Source organism: Akanthomyces muscarius (assembly GCF_028009165.1).
Source record: "Akanthomyces muscarius strain Ve6 chromosome Unknown contig_18, whole genome shotgun sequence".
Lineage (NCBI taxonomy): Eukaryota > Fungi > Ascomycota > Sordariomycetes > Hypocreales > Cordycipitaceae > Akanthomyces > Akanthomyces muscarius.
In genome coordinates this window covers 1,538,831-1,558,147 of record NW_026611618.1, presented here as the reverse complement: position 1 = coordinate 1,558,147, position 19,317 = coordinate 1,538,831, and the positions used below count along the sequence as shown (strand labels likewise).

Genomic DNA, 19,317 nt, shown 5'->3' with positions numbered 1-19,317 from the left:
ATAGGGCTTTATAATTAATTAATTATAGTATTTTAAAAATATATTATATTAGGGGAAAAAAGGTTAAAATTTTATTACCTACTATAAGGTATTAGGCTTTTATAATTATAATATAAGGACACTATAATATATATATATTAAGTGTATTATTTAGTATTATACTATATTTATAGTATAAGTTTATATATTATATCTACTCTAGCTATATATACTATATTACTAACTATATATTTTAACCCTTACTCTATAATAACTATAAGTCTATATTTTATTCTTTACTTAATAGTCTATATTTATTTACTCTTTTAAGTTTCTTATATCTTATATAGAAATAGATCCTTTAGTTTATAGTCTAGTCTTTTTAGCTTACTAGTACTTACTAATTAGCTTATTTATAGCTTTAAGCCAATATATCTAAGTATATAAGAATACAACTTTATATATAATAGCTATTATACCTTTAATAAAATGCGCTAAAGAAACAATCTGCGTCAAAAGCCTGAATATTTAGTGCAGTATTTCGTGTCATATTAACTATGAGATTGGCTACCAAACACTACCTAGTACTCGAGACATAGCGGAAGACGTGGCTCAATTTGCGAACTTTAGCTTGGACAGTCGCAGTGTACAACTTCTGTTGGCATACAACTAGGGTCCCCTATCTCTGGCGGGCAAAGGGTTTCGTTGTCGATACATGTGCCCTTGAAGCAATTGGCATTGCATTCTTTTGTTGTCTTGTAGTCGCCTGCTTTGCACTGCGTAGGATGAACACAGCCACTGCATGTCCATACTTTCTTGTCGTCGTTCTTGGTGCAATCTCCTTCGTCACCCGCGTGGCAAAAATACTTGCACTGCTCCTCGTTCATGTAGTCACCTTCCGTACATTCACTTTGTGTCACTCTGTTAAAAACAGCATGGTCTCGTGTATTGGCATACAGTGCCTGGGTAGACTCACGGCGATGTTATTCCACTTGTTAGGCCATAGTGGCTGAGCCAACGAAATTTGGTCGGATCAATCTGGGAAGCATCAAAGTCGGCTTTTATTAAGAAAAAAATTCGTCAGCGATTAGATCCGTTGCGAGGTGTTCAAGAGAGGTATGCCTCGCGCCATGCTCTACTTACTGGCTTCATCTCTTCTTTGGTCGTCGGGTAATACACTGATGCCGCTCAAATCATCAGAGTCGTCGCCATCGTCACGCTTCGAAGGGGGGTGCTGAATCACGTATGGAAGAGGGGTGAAGATGTCGCTCCACCTTCTCATCATCCATATTGCGACGGCCGATACTGCCTGTTTGAAGAAGCAACATTAGTCACAGTTCTTTTGGCGCGACCCTCAACTTGCAGTAGTTAGTAGTGTGTCACTCACCCAGGTGTGTGCGTTGACGTTGAGTCTTCTGTTCTTTTCATCGGTATTCCTTCGTGCGAGCCTATACAGCGACGCTGGATTGTAGATCTCGGTTTCGTCGCCGCACCAAGGGACTGTTATGCCTTTGAAGTGCATAATCTCATGAAACATTGTCACCCCGCGTACGCTCATCCACCTATCAATATACTTTTTGACAAAATCATCACTTTTCGATTCCTCCGCAAGAGCCTCGAGATCTGTATACGGTGACGACGCAATTTCACCTAAGAATGCCGGGCATACAAGGATGTAAAACTCGCTGGAGTACGAGTTCTTAGGCACGTTAAAGGTCCATGCACTGACAGGTTTGCCTCTGTCAGCATCGAAGCAGATATTTGTCCTGTCTTTCTTGGCTCTCCTCGGGAGGTCGTTTTCGTCGCAATATATGTAAACGTATTTCCAGTCGTCTTGAAACCAATAACGTGTGTGCAGGTTGTTCTGTCTCTTGAAATTGTCTGCTCAGGGTTAGCGTGTTATCAGCTTTACTGTAGAATCTCAGAAGCTATGCTCATAGACTTACCCCACCAAATGTCTGGTCCGAACCAAGGGCTACTGTGTGTCTGTTTTCCGAAGTAGGTTTCCATCGCGTCTTGATATCTATTCCATCGAGTCCATTGCATAGTGGCATCTGACAAAGCCGCGGCATCCTTCCAGCTCGTCTTGATCTTGTCAAGATGGTTACGATCAATACAAGTTTGGTGGACTCGCAAGTCCAAAATGCCTCCGGATATAAGAGAAGGGCCATCGGGCCAGTCATTGGAAGTGGCCGGCATGCTCTGGTTGATAGGTAGGAGATGGCTGGTATCCAGACTAATTGCCCAGTCACTGATGCCCAAGAAATGCGAGCTTTTGTAATGACTCTTCCGCTTCTCCTTGTTGCTGTCACTCATATACGAAACCCACTCTCGATCGTTGTACACGAGAACGTCGCTGAGGCTCGCACTGTCATAACTGGTGTGAGCACTTGGATTGTTTGCGATGATATCGTCGATTTCTGCTTTCGCGAGGTAGCCAGCGGTTTGGGTGCATTGGCCCTGCGCAGCCTGAGACTTGGGCCCTTCGTATGTACACATGACGCCGGTACACCCAGAGGTTGTCATCTTGAAAGAGCGACCGTAGCTAGTGACACCGACGACAATCTTATCCGAGGGCGCCCCCGCCTTGGTAATCATCGAAAGAGCATTGATTGTCTCCGTCATATTGACATGCGACCGCAGGCAGTTTCCCGCTGGACAACCAGGCGTGCTCCATTTGTTGTTGTAATCCCACTGCATGATACGTTAAAAACTGTTTATTTTATGATTTGAACAAGCACTTACCTGTCCGTGTAAGTCATAGGTCATATAGACAACATAATCGACGACTTTAGTGATCCTGTCGATTGGAAATCCTTTAAGATACCAAAAGGACGCTGGTGCAGCGAAGGAAACTGTCTTATCAACCGGTAGCAGTGATTTCAATGTCATTAGAAACCGGAGATAGTCAATCCCCTCCGAAGGGCTGCCGGGGGGGATATCAGGAAGATCAGGGGCGGAGGGATACTCCCAGTCAATGTCCACACCGTCAAGATCATTATCTATGATGAACTTGGCAATATTCTGGGCCATTGTGGCCCGGTGTGCACCGGTTACACCGGTGCGGAAGATACCATAGGTTGCAGGACTATTGTAAGTTATGAGCGAGTGCATTTCGTTTCCCGACATCAAGGAAGAACTTACTCTGTCGAGAACGTCCAGCCGCCGAAGGACAAAACCTTTTTTACACCTGTGACTTTTTTGAAATAATAGAACTGGTTGATAGTTGGTCCCATGTTAACATCGTAGGTGTCTGCACTAATTGTCGCAAATGCAAAATGGATATGAGTATATCTGGTGACGTCAATGCTGCGGATGTCAACAAGATCACAAGCACGAGTTAAGCCGTATCCTTCGAAATAGCCAATGGAGTAGAAGCTTTTTGGGGCACTGGGACTTTGAACTATGTCCATGCCGCAATTGGATATGCAACTATTTGTACCATCCTGGTGAGTGCCTGGGCTGCCCGTGTCGGCAGGTGACACTGTGCAAAACTCTGCCGTTGTTCCACAGAATCCCCAACTGTCACAGCATGCGTTGAGGGAGCAGGGATTAAGTTTTGACAGATCCTCACCTGTGAACTTCCCGTTCGGTTTGGCAGTTCCAGGTTTTTGGGGTCCGCACATCACTCCGTCAAGCTGGGCAGGCATTGGAGGGTTGCCATCGGAGAGACAGATGATCTGCAGCCTCTGAAGTTTGTTCCCACATCCTTGCCAGCCCCAGACGTGCTTGTTCCACTTGAAAAGCTCGTCTTCTGTAATGTCGAATGAGGCCGCTAGGCCCGCGCAAGTCTCACCAGTGCCAACTTGGTGCGCATAGCAGCCCCCATCAGACCCAGGGCTGGGACGCCTGCTTGGTAGAGTTCCTTCTGAGCAACAGACTAATTGTCCCTTCACAAGGCTGGAACAGAACTGTGGCTTTTTCGAGTTGTAGCCCTCGAAATCATGGCCATTTATGCCGCATTTGGATGCGAGAGAGCCGCAGCCGTCGCCATCTGCCACAGTTATGGTGCGGCACTCACCTCTGGCCTTTATGGAATCGGAACGATTGTTGAGAGTCGACTTCGAGTTACTGGACGTTGCGTTATTGGTTCTGGACGAGGATAGCGCTGATGAGCTCAGAACCTGGAGCTGTATTCGATTTTCGAGCTGTCTCTGCCCTTGATTCTCCAAGCACTTTCCAGCAGACCAAATCCGGAGTGCCTCGTGCGGTTTTCTAAGTTCTGAGGAGCTCTGAGCGACGAACAGTCCCATTGTGGAATCAAGCGCTGTGTCAGAGTCGCAGATCTCGACGCTTTGGCTACCATTCTCAAGAAGCGATGCTGAAATAACCGAAGTTAGTAGTCTTTATGAAGCAAACAAAGGGGTACATTCAGGGATCCGGCTCTGTTTGATGCCGGGAAACATTGCAACTCAGCCTGGTATCAACTTACTGCGTAGCTTAGTTAGCAGAGCGAGGATACTGAGACAAGGGATTGGAGCTCTGCGTACCATAATTTGGGAAGCAGCTCCACTGCAGCAGACTTTTGTAGGTCAGCTCCGATATAGAGCCCAACTATGGCCTCACCGGACTTGGCAAATATGATGGTACTTCCGCAAGGGGCATGGTAAGACAGGTGCGATGCCAGTACCGCTACCGCTTCAGCAGCACCAGGACGCATCTCGCTGGCAATCGAATCGATTCCAACGCTGACATTGACCTCGGACGTTACATTTGACGCCGCACCGCAAAGAGGCTGCTTCGCAGCCGACGTGGCACCCTCCTCAACATGACCAGAAGATTGGTAGCTGCGCCGCTGTGTCTTAGGGGAAGCGTCTTTCACTTCACTTCCAGTATAACACGCACGTATGGTGGTAAAGGGGCTTGGATCATTCTGGACGTTGAACTCAAAGAGAAGTGTCGAGTTGCAAGGCTCCAAATGGCTGACCTTGTACAGCTGCGTCCAGTTGGCAGCATCTGAGCCAGCAGCCGCGCAGGCTCGTGGGCAGCCATTAATCAGGGGCAGTGCCTGGGGATCGTTGTTCGGCAAACCGATTGGCACTGGCACAAGTCCGTCAAGAAGCTCCTCCTCGGAGTAGCCAATTTTGGCCTTGAGATTTTCGGCGTGGGTAAAGCAAGCTCCAAGCGTCAGCGCAAGGGTTACTGGCAGCACAGGTTTTATCATGACGACCGGTGTGCTAGCGGTAACGTTTTACGATCAGCAGATTTTCTTTGCCCGAGACTGTGCTGGGCGATTAAGTGCCCTTTTATACTTACAGCTGGAGATTGCCAGATACTGTACTCCTAACCAGGCCCGCCCGTCCTTCGTCGCAGAATCTATCACCGACAAGCCATCCCGGTACAATTTCACTCCCTTTCCCCTGCCGCCGTCGGCTGAGTTCGTCTGCCGAACTGAAGTATAAGGTACCACCACGTGCTTCTGGCGTGGACAAATTTGGTTATTGACGTAGAAAGTAAGAGGCTACAACAACCCCTGCGTGGGCGTATTGGCTGAGCGCCTGTCAAGCGATTTTGCCACATCGAGGTGAGCTTCAATCACTTTCATTGTACTAGGTAGCTTTGCATTGTTCTGTTGGGCTCGGACGGTAATGCTCGTCCAAAAAGGGCGGCTGAGCTATTTTCTGTACCTGGTCGGATCCTGTAGACTATTGATTTCCAAATTGGCTGCTATGGAGGAGGTGCGTGGCACGTTCATCCTCGATCGGGTTTCATTCGCCCTAGCCCGGTCAAGCGCTGGATAATCCTTGTTTTAGGCTGTGCTGACCGCATTACTAGGTAAAAAGTCATGTGATAGCGTAGTACTTAATTAACGTAAATTTGAATATACGTGGGTACTGTAATACTATCTTGTTCCCACTACTTACCTCAACAACGACATGAAGCCTGGAAGTCGACGGGCAAGAATAGAGGAAGGAGCTCATATACTATCTAGTCGGCATGAGAGTGAACTAGGTATAAATATAGTAATGTGATGTCCCTGTATTGAACAACAATCTGCACCAGCTGCAGATAGAAGCTTTGTATTTATTCTTTATTCAATTTGCAAACACTCGGCTTAATCTCGTCGCAGCTCAATCATGATTTCTTTTCATCATATTGGGGTCGCTCTGGCGTTGGCGACGTCAGTGATGGCATCTGGCTTTCAGCCTAAATACCTTGTTGATCCCCAGACAGTGAAGAGCTGCACTTGGTTTTTTGATAATGGCGGGTCAGAAGCAGTGGCCTGCGCGAACGTTCCTGCTGCCAATGACTGCACCATGGAACAGTTCTTGTACTGGAATCCATCTATCGGTTCCAACTGTGGCAATTTCCCTATCAATCAGTCATACTGCGTCGAAGGACCAGCACTACCTGTTTCAACGCCCCCAACATCAACTACGCTGGTCACGACCACTAGCACCAATACTGGCAACGGCGTCCAAACGCCTACGCCTACGCAGCCTGACATGGCTCGCAACTGCAACAAATTTCACTATATCTACAAAGGCAACACCTGCGGCCAAATCACCTCTTATAATGGCATTACTCAGGAACAGTTTGCTCGATGGAATCCTCAGATTGGACAGCAATGTACGGGTTTACTATCTGACGCCTACGCCTGTGTTGGTGTTATAGGCGAGGAACCCGCACCTACCACTACGTCCACGGCACCCACCGGCAGTCAGACACCGCAGCCCACACAGCCAGGCATGGTGGATAACTGCAACAAATTTCATTATATCTACAAAGGCAATACCTGCGGCCAAATCACCTCTTATAATGGCATTACTCAGGAACAGTTTGCTCGATGGAATCCTCAGATCGGACAGCAATGTACGGGTTTGTTAGCTGATGCCTATGCCTGTGTTGGTGTCATTGGCGAAAAACCTCTCCCCACGTCCACGACTCCATCCAATGGCATCCAGACGCCGCAACCTACGCAGCCAGGCATGGTGACCTACTGCAAACAATTTCACTACATCTATAAGGGCAATACTTGCGATCAAATCACATCATACCACCACATATCTCAGCAGGACTTTTCCACTTGGAACGCGCAAATTGGGGCGCGGTGCGAGGGTCTCTGGGCAGACGCGTACGCTTGTGTCGGCGTTTAATGCTGTCAGCTATGATCTTCTACTCTAAATGTGGAATAGGCGTTACTGGGACAACATGTGTGTTATAAGAGAGATCAACACAACAATTTTCGTGGCGCTATACTAGCGACAGGTCATGTGTGGCTTTGAGGTAGGTCTGGTTGTCAGTTTAGTAAAGGTACATTCACCACGTAGTAGGCGGAAGACAGAACTTATTAAGAGGGACATGAGCATGGAGTTAAGATAAGATCAGTTAAGAAAAAAAAAAGAATCTCCATCTCATTATCACATTTGCTTAATATTACCTCAAGACAACAAGTGTCAAGGGTTATGACTAGCGCAGAGAAATTTGAGCAGGTGCATGGCAGGGATAGCGAGGTATGATGGCCGAGACCCCCGAAGGGTGGTTTAATTGCTTGCTAGGAAGAGAAAACTCTCTCCAAGGTTCATCTAGATAGTTTCTCGTCGTTGTACAGCCATGTGCTCGGACGTACTACATCTCGGATGTGGGCAGGTAAGCCAGTCAAACTCGACGACGGGTAACTGCCCACAGGTCAACACTTGCGCAGCTCTGCTTTCCAGCAGACTTAGTCGGCAGAGATCTCACTACATCTACAAGGGCAATACCTGCGATCGAAGCACATCCTGGCAGTAACTATCGTCAGTTCACGCTAGCGTTGTTCTTCATGTTCGCGGCGTCAAAATTGTTGGCACACACATAGCACTCTAACTTTTGAGGGCCCTTTCGGATAATAGTATTTAAAAGACGCTTCAGTTTAATGGCTTTGACTTTTTACATAATGAAACCCAACTGGGTATGCTAGTGGCTACATTGGCAAGGAGCTCGTAAATTCCCTTGCCTTGATGCGTAGGGTCCAAAATATCAATTTTTTTTTTGCCAGAGGTATCGTGTCCCAACGAAGTTTGTGCAAAATACGCGCATTGACGGACAGGCATAAAGAAGAGCTATCAGCACTAAGTCTAACAGCGACATTAAGGTAAAGTGGCTAGATTACTGTCATCTGACTTATGTCATGGTAGCTTACACAGCTACAGCTCGTCGTGAAAGTTGCCATCCCCCTTGCCGTCCAAGCTCTTCAGACTTGAAGAAAAATCCCCAAGATTATCGCAATCAATTCTTTCACGACTGGCTTTATCTTCATCTGCGTAACTCGCCGCCTCAATAAGTATCCGATTAATTTCCTCTTCGGGGAGACGACCCTTTCTGAGAATGGTGATAGCTTTCTGTTTCCCAGTGCCCTTTTCGACGGCAAAGACTTGAAGAGTATTGGCTCGGGTGAGTTCAAAAGAGACCTCAATCTCTGGAATACCGCGTGAAGCTAAAGGAATACCGGCGAGCTCGAATGTGCCGAGCAACGTGTTTCCTCTTGTCATAGAACGCTCGCCTTCAAAGACCTTGATTACTACCGCCCTTTGGTTATCGGCAGTAGTTGAGAAGATACGGCTCTTGCGAGTAGGCACAGGGCTGTGGCGGGGAATCAATGTGAACATTGTACCGCCAGCGGTTTCAATGCCCAGAGTCAAAGGGCTAGAGTCAGTAAGTACAGGGTGCACGGTCCAGTGCCCATCGGACATGATTCCCGCTTGCTCGCCAGCTCCAATCACTATAGCGCCGTCGCGATCAAGGTCTTTGACTTTATTACCGTCAAAAAAGTCTTCGATAAGAGACTGGACTCTGGGAATATGGGAGGCGCCCCCAATAACCATAACGTCATGAACGTTAGACTTCTTCATATTAGCTTCCCTGAGAACTTGATCTATGCAGGTAATAGTTTGTTTGAAAAGATCCATATTGAGCTCTTCAAGCTTAGCACGGGTCAAATTTTTGGAGAAATCCTTTCCCTCAAAGAAGGACTCAATCTCAATATGAGTGCTTGTCTGAGAAGAAAGGATGTACTTGGCTCTCTCGACCTCACGCTTTAGTCTTCCAATGGCTTGAAAGTCTTTCGCAATATCAACATTGTTTTCGCTGTTGTATGAATCAATAAAGAAGTCGATCATGCGCTGGTCGAATTCTTCGCCACCTAAGTGAGGATCACTAGTGGTAGCAAGAACTTCAACAAATCCACCGTCAATAGATAGTAACGAGAGATCAAAGCTATTACCGAGATCATAGACAATAATATAACGTTCGTCGTCCATTACGTCCATGTCTAGGTTATAAGCCATGCCAGCAGCGATAGGCTCGTCGATCATTCGGAGTATGGTTAGACCGGCAATTGTACCAGCTTTCTTGGTAGCCTGCCGCTGGCTATCCTATAGAGGTATTAGTGACAGATTCAGTCTATTTAAGCTCACATAAAATTGAACTCACATTGAAGTTGGCCGGAACTGTAATCACAGCGTGGGTGACCTTGCTGCCGAGGTGACCTTCAGCAATCTCCTTCATCCCCATAAGAATCATACCCAAGATCTCCTCAGGGGTAAATTGTTTCTTTCCTTTGTCGGTCTCGACCTGAATTACAGGATTATTATTCTTGGAGACAATTGTAAACGGGAAGCGCTCGATGTCGGCCTGCACGTCTGCCTGGTCGAACTTGCGACCGATGAGACGCCTAAGGTCAGGTTAACGACAGGCCCTCCGGTTTTTCTGACGGAGAAATGAAGTGGCATTACTTGACACCAAAGACGGTATTGAATGGGTTTGCGGCGGCTTGGTTCTTGGCTGGGTCGCCAACCAGACGCCCCTCTTTGGTGAACGCGACATAGGAAGGAGTAACGAGGTTGCCCTGATGATTGGCGAGTATTTCCATCTTGCCATTTTTCATCACGGCGACACGAGAGTAAGCCGTCCCCAAGTCCTATAAACCATTAGTCTGCGGGGCTCCACTGCGTGGTCGAGGTCGCGAAGCAATTACGATGGCGATGACAGTGCCGTATTTCTCTTTGGGGGCTCCCATGAGAAAACGAGCGGTAAGGAGAAGCGCGACACAGGCCAAGAGCCCAACGGCGAGCCGACAGCGCAGGTGGAGCATCTTGAAAAACAAAATGTTTTTCAATTTTTTATTTTTATTTTATTTTTGCCTTTTCAATTTGCGGGGAGGAAACTGCGTATCGGGTGCGGTGAGAAAACTGGCACACCACTCGAGTCGATGAGGCAAGTTGTTGCTTTCAGCTGACACGAAGCCTAATACTTGCGGCGGGGAGGCGTCACTTCAGGCGGCCAAGGTGGACCACTTTTCGTCGCCTAGTTATCCTTTGTGCGTAGATTACGTGGTATCTAGTATCCCTAATTCTTGGAAGCACCCTTACCCACCTAACTCCCTACTGAGTAGTTCCCCAACGGCTTCCTCTTTTCAGTCTGCTTATTAGCAGGCAGCAGGCAATCCTTTACGTTTTGCACATACACGACGCCTACAGCTGCAGCGGATTTGTCAGCAGCTCTCCTAGCTGCCATCGCCTCAAACGTTGCGTCTGTACTGGCCGCCCAGTGTGCCACGTATTAATACCCATGCGAAGTGAAGTCCCCTGTCCCTTAATTGTTTCTGGCCGCCAGACACCGTCCATTTGTCTCACCACAACCTCCGGCCGTCAACGGGCGGAGGCAGGACCAGCTGATGCAAGCCGGGGACCGGCTCATGCACGGCGCTGGCACCCCGCCATCTTCACTCGTAGCCGGCCTAAGCTTTCCCGTCTCATTATGTCCAGCAGCCCATAGTAGAGGTGGACACGGTGACGTGTTACCGTTTGTAGGTGCATTTGTGGCTGTAACTTCTGCCTGCTGTATTGGCGGAGGCTGCTTCGGTAGAGGTCGAAAAATCGAAAACGCGAAGACGGATAAATACCGTTTCGCAAAAGGTGTCCTAATGTATCACCTTGATCCGCTGCTCACATCCGTTGTCCGGGTAGTTTTAGTTGAGCACCTGTCTACCTCTACCTCCTCTTATCCACCATTATTACTGACAGAAGGTAGTCCGAAGAGTAAAGACCGGGTACACTGATACGGCAAATTTGACGCGATTGCATAGAAAACAATCGTATATTATAGATCGGTAGCTTCTTATTAATCTAACTACTTTGTGGAACAATTATCCAGCCCGTTTATTCGCAAGCCAAATTGAACAACTTCCTCACCGGACGGCTTTCAATACGAGCTGATCGATTCGCCAGCAACCCCATTATAACCACTCTGAATCTGCAGCCTAAATCCTCCCACGCGAAATCGGGATTCAGCGCCTTGGCAAACACCTGCATGGTCTCCACGGGAACATGCATCAAGGTGCAGGCGTCTTCGGGAGTCAATTGCCTTTCCATAGATTGCACAAATGCCGGCGTGAGGGAAGATTTGTACTTGTCCAAGGCGTCCTCCTTGATTTCCTCAGCAGGCTTCAATTCCAAAGTTTGTGAAATCTTGGTCACGGCTTCATTAGGCGCCGTTACCTCTCCTGTCAGCATTTCCTCCACGAATGCTTCGTCGAGAGGCTCAATTTCGCCGCCAAATTCACCAGCTTTGCCAACCTGCCAAGGAACACGCGACATTTCTGCATCGCCAAAGACCTGTCTCGTCAACATGTGAAGAGTTAGCCGCTGCTGCTCCACGTCCGGCGTCGGGATCTTGGCGGCAATCAGCTTGTCGTAAACGCTCATGCCCTGCACTTTGAGTGTTGAAGGCTGGATATCCCATTGCTCCGCGATGGACTTTTGCAGTTCCTTGAGCGCTTTGCAGCTCTCCTTGATCACTCCCCAGTCCGTGCCCTTGCATGCCTCAGCCACCTGGGCCTTCAGTGTGCTAAACGCAGCGGAACGACGCGTGTAGACGTTGGCAGCGGCCGCGTCATCAGCGCGACGTCGCTCACCGCCGCTGGATAAATGTCGAAGGTACCCGAGCAGCCGCGTGTACGTTTCAGTCTGTCTCTCCAATGTTGCGGGCAAGTGCGCCAGCAGTCGTGACGCACATGCCGCCCTGTCTACATCCTCGGTAAGCATCCGCATAAGCACTGTGATGATCGTGCGACAGTGGTCCAACTGTATGTTCCTGAGTCGGCAGAATCGGGCCATGGCGGCGACACGGTTCTCCTTCGCTCTCGAAACATCTTCTCCTTTTGTTACCACGCGCACGATGACCTTGTCGAGAAGATTTTGCAAATTCCGGCGAAATTGTGCCAAAGGCCAGCCGGTGTAAGGGTAGAGCGCGACAATGTTCTGGTACCACAGCCATCCCTGGTCGCTGTCGGGGATGTCAAGTTGGGGTTCCAGACCAAAGAGCTGCCATGACATGCTGAGCGGCCGCACACCGGAGCCAGCGATTGTCAGCAGATTGCCGAACAGCCCTCGCATCAACTTTGTTACAGTGTCTTCCGCCTTGATCATCTCTACTGGAGCAGACTGTCTCGTCTGTGCCAGCTTTGACATGGACGCCATCAGCAGCGCGCCCATGAGCTGTCCAGTCTCGGGAGCGCCTGCGTTGATGTTGTACTCGCGCGATATCACGGCACTGCTCAATGTTGCGCGCATGATAATACGCAGTGCAGAAATGTGGGCTTCGTTGCACTTCTCCATCCACCGAGTGCCAAAGGGAGTTTCCAGATCAACAAACTCGTCCCAGCACACCCATGCCAGCATGGAACCGGACCCTGCTCCCTGATTAAGGTATGGCATTGACATGATGGGGACCATAGGGCCAGATTGGTTTCGTAGCGGTCCGTCGTGAGAACTTTGTGATTGCTCCATAATGATGCCAGCATCCAACCCTTCAAGATAAAGGATGCGCGAGTCGAGAGCGCAACAAGAACCAGCGTCAATCGGCTTGCCTGTCAAGCTACCCAAAAGCTGCGCAAACGGTCCCGTCTCAATATTGAGCACCATGACACCCATATCGGAGGCGTACTCTTCCAGGTACTCGGCCAGCTTTTCGAAAGTCATATCTTTTGCTGCTTGAACGTTGTCCTTGATCTTGCTCTGTCGTTGCAGTCTCTTCAAGTCATGCGTTCTCTTCGATGTCGTTCTCAATGAAATCATTGCGGAAAGCTTGGAAATTACAGGCTCGAGAGCGACTTGTGTTTGCTTGCTCACTTTCTTGAGCTCTCCTCGCAGAAAGGCCTTCTGCTTGAGCGCAGCGGAATCATTTTTGTCCCAGTTTGTTGTCAAAAAGTCCATGTAAGCAGTTCTGGTAGGCGATGTGGCCTCTGCAGTCTTTTTGACCAATATCTCCACCAGAGCATGGGATAGCTTAAGAAGATCCTTCTCGTTCAGAAGCATCTGCAGCTGTGGGACGGCTGCTGAAATATCCTCTTCCATGCCCCGAACCTCAACAACTGGCATCGTGGAGAACAATTGGACAAGCTCTTCGGGTCGAACAAATTTTTTCGAGATAGGCAAGAAAATTGTGTTGGAGCCGTCTTCAAGATTGCAAATGCGCTCTGCTGTGGGTTCAAGCAATGCTGGGAGGCCCGCAGACTGAACAGCGGTCGTGACGTCGGATCCAAACTCGAGCAACGACGTATTCAGATGCGTGCGATTTGCAATGCCCCTGTAAAAGTAAAATCTGTCGGCCAGTTGAACCAAAACTAGGGATTGAGGTCCAGCAAGCGCTGTCACCCCATTGATGTTGACTGAATCAAGATATTCGACAACATCCTCGTGCTTTCCGGACTGCGCTGCCGATTGCGGCTGCACTATGAATACCGCATTCATTCTGAGCGCCGGAGACAGGTTGCGGGCATTGTCAGTCATCCCATCATTCAACAGGAAAACGACAGACTTGAGCTGCCCGTAGTATTCCAGCAGCGCCTCCGCGCTCGAGAACGGCACATTCGACGGACAAGTACCAGTAGCCAGTAGCATGGGTCCTTTAAATTCGGTTCCCCAAATGCAAGGCAATACTGTAGAGGTACTCTTGCTTGAAAGGAAAGCAGTAGAGTCGGCAGTCGTAAATTCTAACCCGGTGCTAAATTTGATCACTTGAGAGTCGTGCATGCTGAGCTGTGAAGGGATGGTCGTGGCATTGGTCATGAAGACGGCGTTCTCCCGGGATGCAACTGTGTCTGTAGTTTTTGAATCCTGACAGATTCCCGACTCTGGGACTTCTAGAACTAGACACGATTTGTTAATAATTTGCTAGATTTGTTTTGTGAATATGCGACGAACCTTGGGCAGGGGCTGGGAGGGCGGTCGTTAAAGAAAAGTCTGCTCTTGAAATAGCTTCTTTGAACGCCGGACTAGAAAGACTGGAGCTGTTGCAGAACATTCCAGTGTCTGTGGTCGCTTTGGGCAGAATTGAGAAGACAATGGAATCTCCATCGCGCTTGAAGACGACTGGACAGCAGATGGTGGCGTCTCCAATGGTAGCGGCGTCCAGCGGGACGGGGATGATGAATAGTGTCTGGGAATAGTTAGATCGTGACCAGAATATGAAGGAGGGGCATATTTCTTACCTTTTCAACATGATCAGCCACTAGTAGAGCTGGGTAGGTCCCGAGGAACCTGGTAATCGCCGTTGTTCTGTAGCCAGATATGAATATGCCAATTTCCTTGTCGGTAAGTGTTGCCTCGTCTATTTTGACGTAGTCGAGCAAATCGCGGTCCTGAATAATGTCGCCGCTATGGCCGATGCCCGTAAATGTATTCCGTGCAATCCAGCAGCAAGTATTACACTGTGCATCAGCGAAGCAAAAGTCCCAGTAGGTAGGTTCCAGCGTCGAAACTGCCAGAATCGTGATGTTGCCCGACGAAATGGGGACCTTGAACGTTGACGCCGGGGCCTGCATTATTTGAAAGTCGTTAAAGACACCTATATACGCAACAGTTAGCAATTAATTACAGAGCCACGCATGCCCTAGTCGGCCATATCCCGTAGAGGTGATGAGACTCACTCAAGTGGTTCTGGAACTTGGCCATGCGACGAAGGAGAATCTCCCCCATCTCGCCGAGGTCCACAGCATTGTAGAAAAAGTCTTCGGGGTACGTGGAAATGTCAATCTCCTGAATCTCATCGCCAACTTTGCACAGCAGTATTCGCTGCGGGCTGAAGGGATGGGCGGTCCCTGTAGGAAGGCTGCTCAGTCTCTGTCGTATCTGCTCCTTGGTGGTTAGGAGCGGGTCGAAACAAATCTTGCGCACGCACTCCATGACGATGAATCAGATCTGCGATTTAATTGCACTTGATCCGATTTCAAGTTTCTCGAGAAGAGGACCCCTTAGCTACCTATATATACAAGCGGGAGCCTGGCGAGAACGCCAGCCGCAGCGGTGTGAGTCAAAGTAGCGACGACCGACAGCGGAAAGCCGCAGACGCCTTATGACTCCAGAAATGCCACGGATTTTGACATGGGCCAAGGAACTATATTAATTTGCTGTATATGGACAAGCGCAGTGGCTTTAATGAATGGTTAAATGACACACACGGACGAGTGGCGCTGCGCGTGGGCAAGGCGGACAAGAGCATCCTGGCAATGGAAGCCCATCAGTACGAATATGGCTTTTTTCCATATACAAAAAACATTCAGGCTGTGTCAATAGTAGTCCGAGTAGACGGTAAGGCTGACTGCTTCAACGCCATGCTGGTGTCCATTCGTGATGGTCCCATCTCAGCCGGGTTTGGTTTGGGGCTGTGCTAGGGATCCCAGCTTCAGATCCATCCCAGCCCGATGACTCTGAATCACTTGTGTGAGAAGGAAACAGAGTTTAGCTTGCGCTTAGTTGAGCTTGCGCTTCTGTTTCCAATAGACTGGTAAAGAAAGACAGAAAAAAAATAAGACGCTTTAGCTTTCAATTACGGTCAGAGGACAAGTATATGACTTCTCGGTTTCTCACGAATAGGCAGCCACTCCGGCCCGTGATACCCCATATTCGGGTACGATCGAGCCATCTGAGACATGCTTTTTGTGATTCTCGCAGAAAGAATGGGAAACTTCCCGCCACTTGCATTATAAACAAGGATGTAAATGGACTTCGGTGGTATGCGGCGATGCTGATGGCAATGCAGAAGCACATTTTCATGGACACTGCCACAATGCACCTAGTGTACATCAACAGTCACCTGGCAGCGATAGAAGAAATAGTTCATGTTGGCTTGATCGACACCAATACGGCGTCGGCGTAGTCCGATTCACCTGCTACGGTTCTACGATTCTCCTACTGAGAGCAGAAGCTAGTGATCCCAGAGTAATGGAACCGTATGCGCGACCACGCGCCGCCGTGGAGTGAGTTCATCAACTACGGCACGACCCTTGCATGCCCGTACCTCGGACCAAGACACCAGCCGAGTACAAGAAAGCTGCTATGCGGACGGCTGCCTGTACTCAGTCATGCTGATCAGCAAGCACGTTAGAACGCCTGCCCTTTTGCGGCTCGCTCCGGCAACGATAAGGAGTATCGTGAGCGAATCGTTTGACGGCATGGCCAACCAGTATCAAACTGCACATCCCCTCGTTGATATTGTACTAGAGTTGATGGCGGCAGGAGTGATCACGTGAGAACAAAGTCGTGCGAGAGGCCAAGTAAAATAGAAAGTAATTGATCATGTTGCATTTTATTCATTCATGATCTGATTTTGGTTATGTAGAGATCGTCAGAGGCAGTCGTCGATAGCGAGGTACAGATAAAACTACTATAACTCTGTTAGAAGAGAAACTCGAGCAAAAGAATGCGAGAAAATGTGTGGGATAAAATCAAGTCAGGAGAGAGTGCATGTTCTTCTACATTATATTTCGGAACAGGTCTGTGTTATGGGTAACTCATCATGTTGAGAGAGAAAAGGAAAGCCTGCAAGATGGAGAGGTAGGCTTACCGACAGGCCCAGCTATGGCATGGCAAAGCTACGAATGCCCGGCGATGCTGATGGTTAGTAAGTATAACGCGCCCTCACTGGGGGTGATGGAAGCTGCAGCGTTGATGTTAAAAGAAGGAAAGGAAAAGGTTTTTGGAGATTCGCGGTGGGCCTTTTAGTAGATTTGGGCTGTCGGCGGCTCGGCGCAGCTAGTTCCGGCAGTGGGCGGTGGGGAGCAGAGCTCGACACGGCTTGAATCTTGTTTGTCCCGGGCATAATTTTCTATTGGATTTCCAATGCGACTATGCTACTTTTTATTTGATTAATTTCCAGACATGATCATGTACAGTACATGACAATGCACATTTCAGCACTAAACGGACTGTAGCACTATCTACGCCGTTCGTCAAGCTTGTGAGGATGAGACAGTAGCGTCGAAAAAAATGAAACACGCCTAGAAAATCAACGTCACTGGCATTGCCACCTTGCGTCCCGGCTTCCCTTGCAAAACGTCGGCCACGGTGAAGAAGCTGAATTCTTGGTATATCGCGCGGCGCAGGTACACCTGCGCCACACGATGCATGTTGCAAACATATTCGTTGCGTATGCATTTCTTGATTGGACTGCATTCGGATTCCGCATCTTCGCATGCCCATGCACTCTCCTCCAGCGTGATGATGTGGTCAACGGGAAGCGGCCTGACTCTCGGGCTGTTATCGACCTGGAGTGGCATAGCTGAAGTCACAAACGACCTCGCCAACGCAGAGGGTATGGCCACACGCACGATCCCGGCTGCTTTGTGCCGCACAGCCGAGCTGCGACAGAATCTGGCAATGAAAGTGAGCGACTTGTAGAGAAATGGCGTATAGCTTATGTCGCGATAGGCCTGGCTCGCAGGATCGGTGGCCTTGGTGAGCACTGATTCGATAAGACCCAACACGATGGCAAAGTCATGTTCAAGGCGGTCCCAGCAAGTCTCGCTCCAGAGAGCACCAAACTCTTCCAAATTGATTTTAAACAAGAGGCTGGCCAACGCATGCCTCACGTCCAGAACAGCGATCTGTATGTGGTAATCTGTTGACAGAGACGTCACCAACGCATAAAACCTCTTCTCCCAAACCTTGAGGCATGCATGGAGCGCTCTGCGATTAGTAGACGCGGCAGTTATTTCGCTGCTCGATGGCTGAAAAGGAAGATTCTCCATGATACTTCTTACACTAGTCCACAGCATTTCGATCTCCACGGATGCATGAATTGTGGATGCAAGAGGCCTCTTTTGCAGCCAGAGAATCGCCTCAAGCTAGGAATTGCCGGTGGGATTTGAAGGAGTCTCGCATAAAAATTCCTGAGAAGCCCTTTCGGACTTGACAAAATAGTATAGCACTTGCGAGGCGAGAGTCGATATAGGTCCTGAATCCAGACACTCCCAAAATTTCCAGTGTCGAATGAGCACGCAACTTTTGGCTACAATAGCCAGGATGTTCTCCCAATCGAGGGAGTATCTATAATAGAAGACGCTCGCCAGCAGGACCGTTGTCTTTTCTTCTGGCGAGGGCGAGGGTGATTGTATGATATCGACGATGCATTTCATGGATGCTGCATACTGTCGCCCGCTCTCCGTTTCCAGCGTCTGCCTAAACATGTGGCTCAGGTTGGCTCTGGCGTTCCGCGTCCATTTCAAGCAAGCCACAGCGTTACTGGCATGGCGAACTGCCGGCAGAGCTGTTCTAACTTGGAGAACAGAGCGCTGCCAGAAATCGCCGTTGAATTCGTCGGAGGCAATATTGGCTATTTTTGCGACGAAATACTGATGCAAGCTGACATCTATCGTCCCCCAAGCCTCTGGTCGGAGGTGCTGCTGAGTCGCCGGAACCAAGGATGTAGGGGTCGCGGCGGTAACGCATGAGCGGTTGGCTATTCGACATTGCAAACAAACTGGCTGCAACTCATCGCATTTAACGCGCCGTGCACTGCTGAGAAATTAGGCATCATCCACGGAAAGTGCGTGCTGATGGGGCACCGTACCGACAAGTCAAGCACCCAGTCCTGGATCTGGTTGTCCAACGCTTTTGGCGTGGCCGCCTGTCCTCATCCGCGAGATGAAGAGGTAATGCATCACCTGGCGCATTATTGTATCCGGGCTTGGGAGCACTGGGAGCACTGGAAGGGCTTGGCGGCGTGCTATGGTCGCTCATGATACGAGGCAACTCGAGATTGCGGAGTAGCAAGCTGTAGGGTATAGATGTAGCTGCCAGGGACAGAAGCCTCCTCCAGACAGAATATTTGGCGTGTGCTCGGAACCGTCTTGCATTGCTCTTGAGTACAAATCGCTTTTCCAGAGTATCATTATTTTCACTTTTGGCCGGCTGCGGCCTGCCTTGTGCACTGTGCGGTACAAGCTGTCAGCTCCGAGGTACGTACCTGGCCACTCCGACGTCCGGTAGGCGCCGACTGGGCACGACAGGACCCAGCAGAGCCCCGGGAGAGACAGCCACAGCCAAACAGTCTTTTTTTCTTACAGCGTTGCCCCGCCTC

The 19,317-nt window shown here is 49.1% G+C and overlaps 5 protein-coding genes across 5 annotated transcripts; 1 reads left to right on the top strand and 4 right to left on the bottom strand.

The window, feature by feature from the left end:
• Nucleotides 1-605: 605 nt before the first annotated feature.
• LMH87_008979 (uncharacterized protein) lies at nucleotides 606-5,674 on the bottom strand (the record flags this gene model as incomplete). Its single annotated transcript, XM_056202237.1, has 11 exons — nucleotides 606-888; nucleotides 956-1,037; nucleotides 1,123-1,288; nucleotides 1,367-1,860; nucleotides 1,926-2,673; nucleotides 2,725-3,067; nucleotides 3,124-4,300; nucleotides 4,470-4,533; nucleotides 4,610-5,156; nucleotides 5,236-5,295; nucleotides 5,607-5,674. 11 exons carry the CDS (start codon nucleotides 5,672-5,674, stop codon nucleotides 606-608), a joined length of 4,032 nt encoding a protein of 1,343 aa, XP_056056820.1.
• A 382-nt stretch (nucleotides 5,675-6,056) lies between these two features.
• Nucleotides 6,057-7,076, top strand: LMH87_008978 (uncharacterized protein; the record flags this gene model as incomplete). The annotated part of the gene is made up of 1 exon (XM_056202236.1): nucleotides 6,057-7,076. The coding sequence occupies one exon, from the start codon at nucleotides 6,057-6,059 to the stop codon at nucleotides 7,074-7,076; it is 1,020 nt and encodes a 339-aa protein (XP_056056819.1).
• Nucleotides 7,077-8,105: 1,029 nt separating this feature from the next.
• On the bottom strand, nucleotides 8,106-10,051 carry LMH87_008977 (uncharacterized protein; the record flags this gene model as incomplete). Its single annotated transcript, XM_056202235.1, has 4 exons — nucleotides 8,106-9,332; nucleotides 9,391-9,631; nucleotides 9,693-9,877; nucleotides 9,935-10,051. The coding sequence occupies 4 exons, from the start codon at nucleotides 10,049-10,051 to the stop codon at nucleotides 8,106-8,108; spliced, it is 1,770 nt and encodes a 589-aa protein (XP_056056818.1).
• A 1,066-nt stretch (nucleotides 10,052-11,117) lies between these two features.
• LMH87_008976 (uncharacterized protein) lies at nucleotides 11,118-15,143 on the bottom strand (the record flags this gene model as incomplete). Its single annotated transcript, XM_056202234.1, has 4 exons — nucleotides 11,118-14,107; nucleotides 14,163-14,397; nucleotides 14,450-14,805; nucleotides 14,888-15,143. 4 exons carry the CDS (start codon nucleotides 15,141-15,143, stop codon nucleotides 11,118-11,120), a joined length of 3,837 nt encoding a protein of 1,278 aa, XP_056056817.1.
• A 1,477-nt stretch (nucleotides 15,144-16,620) lies between these two features.
• LMH87_008975 (uncharacterized protein) lies at nucleotides 16,621-18,977 on the bottom strand (the record flags this gene model as incomplete). The annotated part of the gene is made up of 5 exons (XM_056202233.1): nucleotides 16,621-16,623; nucleotides 16,804-16,815; nucleotides 17,567-17,856; nucleotides 18,241-18,752; nucleotides 18,808-18,977. 5 exons carry the CDS (start codon nucleotides 18,975-18,977, stop codon nucleotides 16,621-16,623), a joined length of 987 nt encoding a protein of 328 aa, XP_056056816.1.
• Nucleotides 18,978-19,317: the final 340 nt, after the last annotated feature.